Genomic DNA, 13,266 nt, shown 5'->3' on the forward strand with positions numbered 1-13,266 from the left:
GCATTTTTTGTAACGAGCTGCTTTATGTCTTGTGGTTTTCTGTGTATTTTCCTTTTTTGGAGAGGGAGGAATAAACACACTGCAGTTGAAAGTGATCACCACAGGTGGTTAATCACTTGTGAAGAAATTGCCCTTCTCGTAAGTTACTCTTGTGGAGCACCAGAAAGTCTGGGTGTAGGTTGCAGACAGCACATCAGCATGACGTTTTCCTAAAAGCACCAGTGATTTAAAACACAAAAAGGAGAGGACTTTTTGTTTACTACTTTGCTTACTAGTTGAGCAGAATCTTTTATCCCTTTTGTTACCAGTTCAAAGTGGGAAAATAAGAGGTGATGGCTGTACAGATTGCTGATCTAAATCCAGTTCTCATCTAAATGCTCCATTTGAAAACAAATTTGCACATTCTTTGCAGCCTGAAAAAAATAACAATAGGGTTTTTTTTCTATTTTTTCTCTACACTCATATTTGATGATGACTTTTCCTAACCAAGATTAAAGCACAATCAGACTAACGTGAGGTTCTCTACACTCTCTTGCCCAAATGTTATTAGTTCAAAAGACATCCGAAGTTCCCAGAACACATTAGCTAGTGCAAATGAAACTGATGTGATGACTTAACACGAACTAAACATATGGTAACATCGGGATTGTGCAATTAACATGTGAGTAACCACAAGCTGAAACATTTTCCAGCTCACGGAAGAACAAAACGTTCAGTCTTCATATGCATTTGCTATCAGAAATCATTTTCAATTCTTGTATTATGCATCACCACCCAGGATTTTTTTATTTTTATTTTTTTGCAAATACAGGTAGGCGCTACCCTGAAAGAACAGCCATTCCTGGGGCATTGCTTACCGAAAGGAGGTGTCTCGTGAAGAGCCTACAGGTTGCAAACTGCCTGCCTGCAGATGCAGTTCCAAGGGAATGCAGGATCCTGAACGTGAAGTGGGAAGGTGCACCTCCCTTTGTGAAGGCAGGGAGCACACACTAAGAGAATGAAGAGAATGGGAACAGCCGGGCCTGGATGTTCCCAACAGGAACCCATATGCTCACAATACACTCCCCGGTGAAATACTCCTCCACAATTGTATACAAATCCTTTTGGAATCTCTATACAAGTGGTTATTAAACATATTGCTATCTTTTGATAGTCTGGGAGAACAGATTGAGACAGACCAATTAACCAATGAACACAAAGTCATTGGTGCACCTTAGGTAGCACTCTCCATTTCTGAAAAGATTTAGCACTAACCGTGCCTTTTTGTAACATCTTAAGAACAGAAGCCTGTTAAAGAAATTTGGAGGAAGAGCAAGGTAACCTTGCAGATGTTTAGGAGCTTGTCCCACGTGAGGCTCAGCGTATGAAAAATTTACGCTGGTTTTTGTTTGCTGGGTGGTTTTTCTTTGGACAGATTATGCAACAGGCACCCAAGAACTGCCCATTCTGAGCAACAAATAAGTGATATAAGGATATATCAAAAAAGGCCCTAACAACTACTAGACAAGCACTTTATGCATCAGAAATGAATTCATGCCACGGTTGATGCCAAGAACATCAACCTGGAATTGTACAGAAGAGATTGCTCCAGAACAGTGGGAGAAATTGTACTTGAAGCATCACTCTGAAGAGATGATGTTGAACTGCAAACCAAATAGGAGTCAATATGAATACAGAAAACTGAAAGAAAAAAAAGGCATCTTGCAGTGAAAGAAAATGATCAAGACACATGGGTCTTAAGAGGCAGTACTATGAACTGTCTTGCTGAGTTTGAAATAGATGGTCAGCTGAGATTTTGATTTGGATCTAAAACACATCCATGGAACAGAACAGTGAAAGTCAGTGACTGCAGAAAGAAGGAATTAATTTATATATATTAAAAAACAGCTTGTTAAGTTCCATTCACATAAAGGCATTTCTCAAATGTGTGCTGACATTGTATTTTGCTACCTTGAAAGAAGTAAAGCTGAAGGGCGATACTTTAATATTGTAATATTTAATCCACTCAAATATATAGATGAAAAAGGTACTATAGCTTGTATTGACATATACCTTTATGTATATATATGGATATCTGAGGGTGTTTCATTTTTTACTGTGGAGGGGGTTCTACAAAGCATGACCTCCATTCTCTTAAACACATACTCTTAAAACTAGAATCATTTCTAGTTTTCCACCCCCCCTCCCACCCCCCCACATCTGCCTTCGTAAACCTGTCCTAAGCATCTGCATTATGTTATCCAACACACTGGCTGCTAACAAGACAATCAGAATAAAAGGTTACTTAGGGGGCACTTTTTTTTTTCTTCCTCTCCTCCTCCCCCCCAACTCAGTCCTCAAAATACAAAGCTTATTTTAACAAAGATTTAAAGTCTTTCACTTTGGAAAGTGTCTTAGAATCACTTCAATAAGGAAAAAAAAAAAGGAGGGTGGGAGGCAGGGAATGAAGCATATTGGAATTGTAACTTTTTGGAGCAACAAAACAGGACATTTGCTTTAATAAACATTTGTCTGCACATCAGCATAAAATATATTTGTTTCATAACTTGATTGTAAAATTTTACAGGGCAGTAACTTCACATGCCAGATACTGGCCTGAATGCAGATTATTTCATTGCTTTTAGAAAAGAGCATCTGATCACTTTGCATTGGTATTTCTGCAGAGTATTAAGGCACAAAACCTACTGTTGTGCTTCAAACAGTCAAACTTCTCTTACTGACACTAATCTCAATCAAGCTAGAGTGAAGACAAACATATTGCTGCTGTTTACTGAGCTAGAGGGAAAACAGAAATTGTCCAATCAGATAAGCAAGACACCCTACACTGATTTGTACATTTTCCCCATGTGAATATTTTTGCAGAATTCTACCTACATTACCTAGTAATCTTCCAGCAGTACAAAATATCAGATTTTGGTTTTAAATAAACCAAATGGGTACAAACAAAACCTAAAAAACAAATAAACTAATTATTAGAAAAGTGTAGTTACTTTTTCTTACTGAAAGTATCCCATTTTATGTAATACTGTATTTCTCACACGTCAGTGAAAATAAATAATTTGAAAATAAAGTCTGTCAGTGAAAATAAATAAACAAATAATGATGAGAAGTCTGCCTAATTCCTTTAGAATTGGAGAATAGGGGAAAAGCTCCTGCAAATCATGATTACCCTCAAATCGGTTCTCATCAATTCATATATTACATGACCCAGAAACTTATGGGACTGAGAGGAGGAAGCACAGTTACAGTGCTTGGAGATTCATATGCAGTGTTTCACTCCCATAATACTGTACCATCAATTACAATAGCTACATGAAGCAATTAATGTGAATTTAGATTATTCCATCAGTGGAACCTTCATTCAAAAAATGCTAACTCATGATTATAAATATGTGCATCATTACATAAGACAGCATATCTATCACATCATTGGCCCAACATTTTTTAAGATCATAAAATTAAACATCTGCTTGCTGACCAGTGACTGGAAGAATTTGTATATACTTGACAATCAAAAGTGCATTGCATGTAACTACTGAGAAAATTTGCCATTTCTTCTGTTCTTTTTCAGGTTACATGCATCACACCACACTTCTGTGCTTGCCCAAACAGTTAAAAATCCTTCTGAGACTTCAATCTCAAACACACAATCTCCAGTGTAGACGGCAAGACTAACATAGGTCTGTTCTGAGTTCCTTCACACCAATGGATGTGAGGCCTTCAGAAAGCAGAACGTGTTGTCTGCACCAATCTTAGCACAGAAGGAAAAGGGCACACTAATATTTTTCTGCTTATTTCTCATATACTTAAGGACAGCGTATGGTTTAATATCAAACATTCTTCGTGCAGAATTGATGCTCACCAGCCATAACAGTCTTAGCATTAAGTAGCACTAGCATATTCACTTCTCTCTTGGTAAAGCAGAGAAAACAGTCTCCAAAGGAGTAGAGCCTACAGATACGTGCACACAGCACAGCAACTTAATGCTGACAAGCTCTGACCCCTGGCATTTATGCTACTGAAGAACTCCTCTACACTGGGAGATCCTTTAGTGAATGAGCTGTTCTTAATTATCTTTTCAGTGAAAACTTGGCTTCGACTGCACATTGTAAGCACAACTACTTCCTCCTTCAAAACAAGATGCATGCAGTACGAGATCACTGCCATTATCCCAGACTCCAGGGGTCTCAAACAGTAAAGCAGGGATGCACGCTTTTATTAGAAAGCATGGATGGAAGGTATTATTAGGTCCCCGACAAGAACCACTCAAGTTATTTCCATTAAAGTAGGAGAGAAGGGGTATGTATTCATTTAGATACCCAAGCAGTTCTGACTTAAGACAAAAAATATGTAAGACTAGTAGTACAGGTGCCCCTAAAAGAAAATGAGCTTCACTGGTCTCAAAATACTGGGTTTAAATCTCACACAGGATATTTCTGTTAATACTACCTAAAGTCTGCATATTTCACAATCAAATAACATTTCTTCAAAGCACTTTCCTAGCTTTCTCCTTCACACACACAGAAACTAAGAATTTTGACCTGAGAGGGACCACCAGTTCAGGCAAAAGAGCTGTAACTTATTTCCAGAGAATACATACTGCTGCTCCTACATACCAGAAGGCAAATATCTGTATGTTGTTTAAACTACCTTTGTAATCAAGTGAAATTTACCTGAATTAGCAATTCTCTGCTGTCCATGACATTTTGAGTTTAAAAAAATGAAAATGTTTTAACCAGACAAAAACACCTGGAAAAGCTGGTTTTGGTCACATGTTCAGCCAGGGCTTACTTAGATCTGAGCATGAAAGTATAGACTGTTTTGATGAATCTTCATCCACTACCCCAGAGGAGCTTACTGCATTGCACATTTGTTGCTCTCAGCCCAGAGAATTTTAAGGACCTCACTATTCCTTGTAGGTAAAAACATTTAGAGACATTTAATTAAGAAAATTTCCAAGTCCTGCAGCACAACAGCAAATTAACCTGGGCATTAACCCCAGTTTCAGACCCCAGTTCCCTATGAATTAAACTATAATGGAACAGAGGGCCAAGGAAAAGCAAGCCTTAAATACAATTAAGATCACCACTACCACCATTATTCTAGACCCCTAACATGTACCTGGAAACATTTTAGAAATATTACAGCCACATAAGCATGGTATTCCATGCATTTTCAAAAAAGGAACCAAACCTCTTGAAAGATACAGCTCCTAAACACAGGACAAAATATAAACCATACTCTAACAACAATTTACAATAAATACTTGAGCTTATTAGCCCAATCAATCTAAGTTTTGCAGTAGTCTTTCAATTCCATTTTGAAAGGAGTATTCTTACAAATTGCTTAGAAACCTCCAGTAATCCAATGAGATATACAACTGAGGATCTTATCAACAAAAGAATTTCTGTAGATTTCAATGATAATTGGGAATATAATTAGTAATATGAATTTAATATTAGTTGTAATTTGTTCACAATTAACAGATACACATTCCAGTCCTTCCACTGTACATGTGCCCAATCCCAGTCACATTCATGTCCTACTTAAGCAAATCTTTAGGAGTCCTCTAAAAGATACTCCACTTTGCAGAAGATGCAACACACAAGAGAGGAGATATTAAACCTGTTCAGATTTCCAAAAAGGTTTTGCTTAACAAAAAGTTTGTACCTAACCACTATTAATGAAACCAAGACAAAGAGCAAGTCACTATTAAAAAACTGCCTTGTCTCGGCAATGAAATCTCAACCATTTGGCTATCCTGATGTACACATGCACAATCGTTAACTATATGACAGTACTTCTCTTACATAGGTAATTCCATGCAGTTTGTTTCAGAACTGAGTGAAGGAAAACAGAACTAGTCTCAAGTTAGTCTCCTGAATAAATTAAGATTTATTTAAAGAATTTCTGCAACATCTCAGAAGATTTGGGTAACATTTAAGGCAGTTCTCCTCATTTGCTTCAGTAGAGGGAGCCAAATTTTCATCACAGATGTAGCAGTTACTTCAGACTTTCCCAGACAAGTTACTCTGGAAGTGTAAGTGCAGGCCTACATGCTGCCAACTAGGTGCTAGCAAAGACCATAATCAACTATCAGCATTTCTGCAATTCAGAAGCTGTATGAAGTTCCCTAATTTGCAAACCATGGTATAAACAGGAAAAGGAGCACCACGGAATAAGAATTGCAAGGATTCCCATTACCTTTTTAATAAACAGACAATTCAAATATTAAGAAACTACTCCAAGACCCTCTGCTGTTATCCTCTGCAATAATGAGAATAATCCCACCAGCACCCACCCATTAATCACACACACACGCTCATCAGGCTCAAAATTTATTTTTCATTTCTTGCACTTGAAGTACTCTTCGATGACATCTTTGGCCTGAGATTCCTTGCCATAATCCTGTAACACAGAATAACCCATTATAAACAAGACAACCCATTCTGAAGTTTACATCCTACTTCTAAAAGAACAACTAGTATTCTGACATGATGCAACCTCAAGAGAAACCATATCTACCAGTTGCTTTCCCTTGGTTTGCTAATAAATGGCTGACTGTTTTAATATTGGACTATTTCATTTAAGCATATAACCCACTGGTGAAGATCCAAGCAGATTTAATTTCTGCTTAAAGGAAACCAAATATATCAATATGCAAAACAGTAACAAGTACTACAACACATGCAGAAGTCATTACTGCTTATGGTGAAGATGTAGCCATCTTTTGGGACCTCAAAGACAATACATTTTCTTCAAGGCTCGTACTGTGGCTTTACTTTACCAGTAGTTTTAAAACATGCTCTGCAAAACATTTTCAAGTTGAGCAGAGACTATTAACTGGTGTTTTTTCTCTTAACTTTATTTTCTAGTTAAAAACTTGTCTTTAATGCTGACTAGCAAGAGGACAAATAGATCTCATATTGCTCATTTCCAGAATTAAAGGAGTATCATCTTACTTTGACAACCACACAACTGCAGCCCACTACTTTGCGAGGTTTCCCTTCTCTGTCGATCTTGCAGAGTCCTACCCATTCACCCAGCTTTTTGTTGTCATCGACCTGCATAAAACATTACATCACATTAGAACTGTTAATTTCTAATGCAACCATGTTCAATAAAAAAACTGCTGTACTCTCAGAGGTATTGGGTAACGTATGGCTGTTTTCCTCACAAGTATCAGTAGAGGGAGCCAAAGTCTCATCATTGTACAGCTCTTATGTTTCTAATTTGAAGAAAACTCACATTAAGACCTTACACACACTCTATAACCACTATTCAGTGAGTTCCTCTAATGAGTTCTGTTTCTTCAATACAGCACAAAAATAGACTAACTTTAAACTTAATACATCTTTAACCATTATTATGTCCACGGCTTTTATACTGTTCACCAAAAAATCACATTAACCTGAAAAGTCACTGCTGCTGTCAGAAAATTTGCTTTCACAAACCATTTGCAAAATTACAGTGATCTCAAAGGTTCGCCTTTTTATATTCTGAAACAAGTAGATCAGCTCACAAATTTGGTTACTTCCAGATTTGTGTATGAAGTTCTGACACTCACCTTTATCAGGTTGATCTGGTGTTCTGCACAAAGTGCTTCAACTAGCTTTACATACATGGGCTCATCACAGTTTGAAGCCAGGACACAAAGATGGGCTTGGCGCCTTAAAAGAAGAAATGGCAAATGTTAACCTCAAATGCTGACCAAGTCTTCTTAATAATCAAAACCATGACAAGCAAGATTCAGCACATGCATGTGTAGACAGCCACTTCATTTCTGGTCCTTTTAAACCACTTTTAAATTATAAAACATACTTCTCATATGATCTACTACTACCTCCTGCTTCTCATACACAACACAGTTCTTATGCATTGTTAGTTTTACGATGTGATTCTATACAACTTCAGAAGCTTCTAGAAACACCATCATATTAATTCTCAGACACTAGAAAAAGTTGAAATGAATAAACACAAGTTCCATAAACAACTAGTGTCTTTAGTAGAAAGCAACAAAATTACAAGTTGCTTTTTGCCCTCTACCTCAGATTACAGTCATTCAACATTAGGATTGCAATTAAAAAAGCTTGAATTTCTATGCCAGGTTTTTAAAAGCTCTTCAGAACAATCTTTTCTACTTACGTCCAAAGAAGCTGTTATTGACAGGGCCCCAATTCTAATTACGATCTTTGTACACTGCAGTACAATGTTAAGAATATCAAAGGGATACCTGACAACAAAGAGAGCCATATAGGTCTTCTATGCTTAACTTAATGTGACCACTGCAAACAAATCCTATGTTCTCTATAGACTTCTCCATTATGAGCACCACTAGAACATTTCAGAAGTTTCCAAGCAAGAAACATTTGACACAAATGCACCCAAGCCTTATATACATATTATTCTTTTAATGCACATTACATGAATTTGTATCTTAACTCTAAAGACTTTTTGCCATCTAGTTTTCAGTCAGTTACACTTCTCCCTTTTCTTATTTAGTACCTTGTTTTAGAGCTTTATGCATACAGGTTTGTCAGACCACAGTTCTCACTCAAGAGGAGTGAAGGGGTATCCGACAATTTGTGAAATCATCACTCAAACACTGTAGCTTTACACTTAAATGTTATTTAAAGGCTGATACTAGAAGCTTGTATCTGTGCACATATACCAGAAATAGTAGCTACATATTACATCTAGCACATGTATGACAAATTCAATACTATTTTGACATAGTATCAAGTCAGTTATTTACAGCCACATCAAAAAAGTGAAGCTAACCAAAAAAAGGCAAGCTCTTTTTATAAAAAAATTAAATCAAGTTTTCCAGTTCAAGTCTGACATACATATCAGACTTCTCAATTCTAATTCTTAACAAGCTTTGGGAGTTCCACCTTTTCTTAAAATGCAAGGTTAAAAGAACCCAGACTAGATGTGGCTCTGGGCAGCCTGGCCTAGCAGCTAGTGATCCTACCTGTGGCAGGGGGGTTGAAACTAGATGATCTTTCAGGTCCTTTTCAACCCAGGTCATTCTATGAGTCTACAAAAGTTTGTGAGCTTGAGGTTTCTAAAGCAACATGCAACCAATGCCATTCTACCTTAATGTGCTTAATATACTTCTTCACAATACTCCTCACTCCATTTTACTATTCACAGATAAAAGAAACACAGCACTCACTTGTCCAAGGCTTTGGCTGCTTCACGAATACCACGAGCAAGGCCATCATGGATAAGTGCGGTCTTCAGCACTTCTTGGAGGGCGGTGTTAACATCCATTACACCTCCAGCACTAATGCTGAACAGAAAGCAGACATCATTGCTTTGCTCATGCCAGCACCTTCACAATCACAAACAGAAACTTCCCATTCACCTGCAAGCATCCAACTGCTAAAAACTGCCCGCCAGCTCCGCCCGCCGCCCCGCCAGCCCCCGCCCCGCTCACCCTTCCTCGGCCATGGCCCTCTCGGTGGGTGCCGCTCCCGCCCGGCTTCCTGCTGCAAATACAGAGACACACCGCCCCGGTGAGTGCCGGCAGTCGCCCCGGAGTTCCCGCCCAGCGCCCCCCCGCCGCGATGGCCCGCCGGCCCAAGGGATTCTGCCCGGCAGGCCCCACCGCCACCATGGCCGCTCACCCCGCTGCCGCCGCGAGCCGCAAGCGAAAGAGGGGGCGGGCCTTCCGCCTCACGCTCTTATACAGCGCGAGGACCCCGCCGCCAGCCGTGAGCGGAGGCTGCCCGCCGAGATGCCTGACGCGCCTCTGCCGCCCCGCCTGGGTTGGCGGCACGGAGGGGAAGAATGGGGGAAAATAAAGCCTGCGAACAAACGAACCGTCGTTCGGGCTCTGCTGTCTTTGAGCGGTGGTCACCGCACTAAGCTGCGACTCAGAAGCCTGAATTCCTCTCAGGCGCTCCTTGCGTGCTCCTTCCTGGTCACTGAGGTGGGATCCTCAATCTCACCTGTGCCAGAGCTGAGTGCCACACAGTAATGAAAATAGGCAACAGATGCTGGTCGCCATAGTCTGCGGCTGATGTAACTGTGGGCATTTGTCACCAGTGTTGTCAGCCACCTTTTGTGCAAAGCCCTTTGATCTCCTCCATTCGTGCAGCCTGGTGTGGGCCAAATGCAGGCAGCGAGGAGATGCACAATGATGCGAGTGCCGGAGAGGCAATGAGTGGTTTTAGAAATTGGAATGTATAATTTAGGTATTAGGAACAATTTTGTCTCTGATGGAGTGGTGAGGCATTGGCACAGGCTGCCCAGGTGGGTGGTGGAATCACCGTCCCTGGAGGTGTTCAGGAGCCGTGTGGATGTGGCACGGAGGGACGTGGTCAGTGGGCATGGCGGGGAGGGGTTGGCAGTTGGACTAGGTGATCTTAGTGGGCTTTTCCGACCGTAGTGATTCGGTGATTTACTTTATACTGCTCAGACCCCAGAAAGCAAACAAACGCAGACTATAGTGCCCACCTTGTTTCTCTCTCCAGGCAGAATTTCCTATATCCATCTATATTGCTTAATCTTCCTGTTCTTGAAAAGCCCCAACGACAGCAAATCTATAGAGAAATTTCTGTGTTGATTGGAACAATAAACCATTCTCACTCCCAAGGTCATCTGAGGATAACACAAAGTCCTTAGCCAGCCATAAGTGCATAAGTGCAATATATTTTCTCTCTGGGGGGTGAAAGTATGCACATCTGAAAGATCTGTCATAATCACAGTGAAATTATAGACTAGTATTCTGAGAGCAGAATATGCAAGGATAGTTTTCCTAGAACAGTTGCAAGACAATAAACTTGTGCTAAGAGTTATCTGTATGTAGATAGGATATTTTCATTGGCACTGGACTCTGTGTTGAAATGTTGGTATAGCACAGTAGCTATTTGTATTTGTATATAATAATTAATGAAAGTGTATAATCCAGTTTGAAAGTCCACTCCACTGCACAATGTGCTAATGTGAACTTAGTGCTCACGTGAGTGCCCTCTGCACACTGTTAGCACTGCCCCACCTGTTGTACCATCCTGCCCAGTTTCCTAAAAGGAGTATTGAGTTTACTAACCTCTGTATTTACTCTTGATTTGGAGTTATGATGACCATTTAACACCCTGCTGCTTAAGTGCTGGCATACGACCAGGAGGAATTATACATTTGAACCACAGACTACAGTTCTGTACTCCTCAGCACCATGCTAACTACTTAAGCGCACCACAGTTCTTTATGGAGTTCTCCAGAGGCAAAGGTTCTTCTGTTCAACTGGGGATCAATTGCAGAAAGAATGCATGGCAAAGCAGAAAATTCAGGAATTACAGCAGTGCAAAGAGAGTATTTCTAGTCCACATAAGGGTGAATGTCTGAGGTAACAAGTGGAGTGCTAGAAAACAAAGATACAGTGGAAGAGCCTGTGTGCTCTATTGGGTTGAGGTGGTGTCCGTGCCAGCAGTGGCCTGATGTGTCACTGAACAGCTAGCCCATCAGAGGAACTTAGTCCTCTTGAGATCTGCTTGTATTATAAACCATATAACACACTGCCTATAAACCTGCATGTGTGGAGAGGAAGAATATGTACAAGATGTTGTGACAGAATTTGGTTCTCTCCAGCAAACTGTTCTGGACAATCCATTTGGACTCACAATCTCGCTGCATATATTTAAAAATTTTCCATCCTCTCTGTTAAATTCCTTGACACCTCCTGCTGTTCTCCCTTATTATTGTGGCAGTTTTCCTCTTTTTATCATGTGTGATCTAAACAGCAACAGAACCTGGGGGGCTTTTTTAAAAGAGCAGTACTGCAATGAGAATATAACAGTTTGCTGTATCTCAGTTGTCTTTCTCATGCTCCTTTCTCTATTTCTCTCCTGGTCTCTGCCTGTGGTAGACTCTACTTTCACCTTGTACTTTCCCTAGAATCCACAACCCATATTTTCTTGAGAATACCAAACACTTGTGAAAATTTAACTTAACTGTCGTGTTCTGAACTGTGGAGATTCAGGAACTGAGCAATGAGGAGTTCAGACAGAGCACAGGAGAGTAAGGCAGTCAGATGGGTGGGTGAAAGTGTCAGCTGTTACAAACTCCCAAGAAAGGTCCACAGTACTGCTAAACTCTGAACAGACAGTTCTGAATTTTGGTTCTGAACAATATTTGTAGAACTTATTTCCCTGTGAAGTCTGTTTCCAGAAATGCAAAGCACAAGCAGTGCTATGGTATATTTCTGATGCAGTGAGACAGAATTATCTAATTTTAATTCCAAAATATCATTTATCCATTTCATGGAACATCAGGCTGGAAGCTTTCTTGCAAATAACATTAGTGCATATTTGACTCTGCTAGTTAAACAATTATTTCATTTCCTGGTCATACAGTTCAAAAAAAAAAAAGTGTTTTGCATCATTAATACTTTTAGTAGTGGTTAAGTTACTTTTACCCATTTTCTTGTTCTATATCCACAGAAATCCTGCTCATCAGCCCAGACAGATGAGAGGAGTATTTCCAAGCACTTCCAGGCAATAGTTCAGAATAGCCATCCATGTGCCACTACTCAGGAGAACAGAAGATATCTACACCAAGTTTCAAGCACCTATGGAAAGTATGGTGTGATCATTCTAGGGTTTCACAAAGAGGGAAGCTATGGCATTTCAGCACCAATGGAAGAAAAATCTTTGATGTCATAAATATTAAAAAAAAAAAAAAAAATCTGTGCAAGACTCTCAAAGCATGTGGTTACCATTTGATTACATTACAGCAATAGTGAACTTTCTGACTACCTGTGCGCGCCATTATAAATTTTTGGGGAAAAAATGTCATGTGATACAAATAAGCACTGATTTCTAGATTGTAAGGCAAAAGTGTTTTTAAGAGCTATACAAATATACAGTACACTAATATAGGAAACACATCCTCACATGTGCTAATCAATTCAGAATACCCTGAATGTTTACACAGAAAGCTATTCATAAAGCATTTTTCATAGCATGTTTCTGTTGCTTGTTTGTTTTTGCAGACTAAACAATGGATGTAAACTCTTTGTAGTGAGCGTTTATAGAGAGCTCATTACTGCAAAGCTTGAATTCTACCAATGACTTTGGATTTGAAATACAGATTTTTTTAAAGTTGCTGGACACATGACATAAGCAAGAAAGATTTGAAGTATGCTTTTAAGAAAATGAATAGTAAGGCTTAAAAAGCTACTGTGACAGGCTGGTAGCAAGTACCTATTCAAAGGCTAATAAATATTTATAGCTGGTTTTATAGTTTCCCTTTTTAAAAAAT

At 39.5% G+C, this 13,266-nt stretch overlaps 1 protein-coding gene and 4 non-coding genes across 5 annotated transcripts; all 5 read right to left on the bottom strand.

Moving 5' to 3' along the window:
* Positions 1-5,914: 5,914 nt before the first annotated feature.
* Positions 5,915-5,999, bottom strand: LOC116243307 (small nucleolar RNA SNORD100). Its single transcript, XR_004169939.1, has one exon. It is a non-coding gene; the product is annotated as a small nucleolar RNA SNORD100 (small nucleolar RNA).
* Positions 6,000-6,325: 326 nt separating this feature from the next.
* RPS12 (ribosomal protein S12) lies at positions 6,326-9,698 on the bottom strand. The gene is made up of 6 exons (XM_031610641.2): positions 9,633-9,698; positions 9,443-9,494; positions 9,179-9,295; positions 7,568-7,670; positions 6,963-7,064; positions 6,326-6,408 (listed from the first exon to the last, which is right to left on the bottom strand). The coding sequence occupies exons 2-6, from the start codon at positions 9,454-9,456 to the stop codon at positions 6,346-6,348; spliced, it is 399 nt and encodes a 132-aa protein (XP_031466501.1). The 5' UTR covers positions 9,457-9,494; positions 9,633-9,698; the 3' UTR covers positions 6,326-6,345.
* On the bottom strand, positions 6,716-6,850 carry LOC116243297 (small nucleolar RNA SNORA33). Its single transcript, XR_004169934.1, has one exon. It is a non-coding gene; the product is annotated as a small nucleolar RNA SNORA33 (small nucleolar RNA).
* LOC116243303 (small nucleolar RNA SNORD100) lies at positions 7,132-7,218 on the bottom strand. Its single transcript, XR_004169937.1, has one exon. It is a non-coding gene; the product is annotated as a small nucleolar RNA SNORD100 (small nucleolar RNA).
* Positions 8,532-8,604, bottom strand: LOC116243283 (small nucleolar RNA SNORD101). Its single transcript, XR_004169927.2, has one exon. It is a non-coding gene; the product is annotated as a small nucleolar RNA SNORD101 (small nucleolar RNA).
* Positions 9,699-13,266: the final 3,568 nt, after the last annotated feature.

This window comes from Phasianus colchicus, chromosome 2 (genome assembly GCF_987193195.1).
Source record: "Phasianus colchicus chromosome 2, bPhaCol1.hap1.1, whole genome shotgun sequence".
Classification (NCBI taxonomy): domain Eukaryota; kingdom Metazoa; phylum Chordata; class Aves; order Galliformes; family Phasianidae; genus Phasianus; species Phasianus colchicus.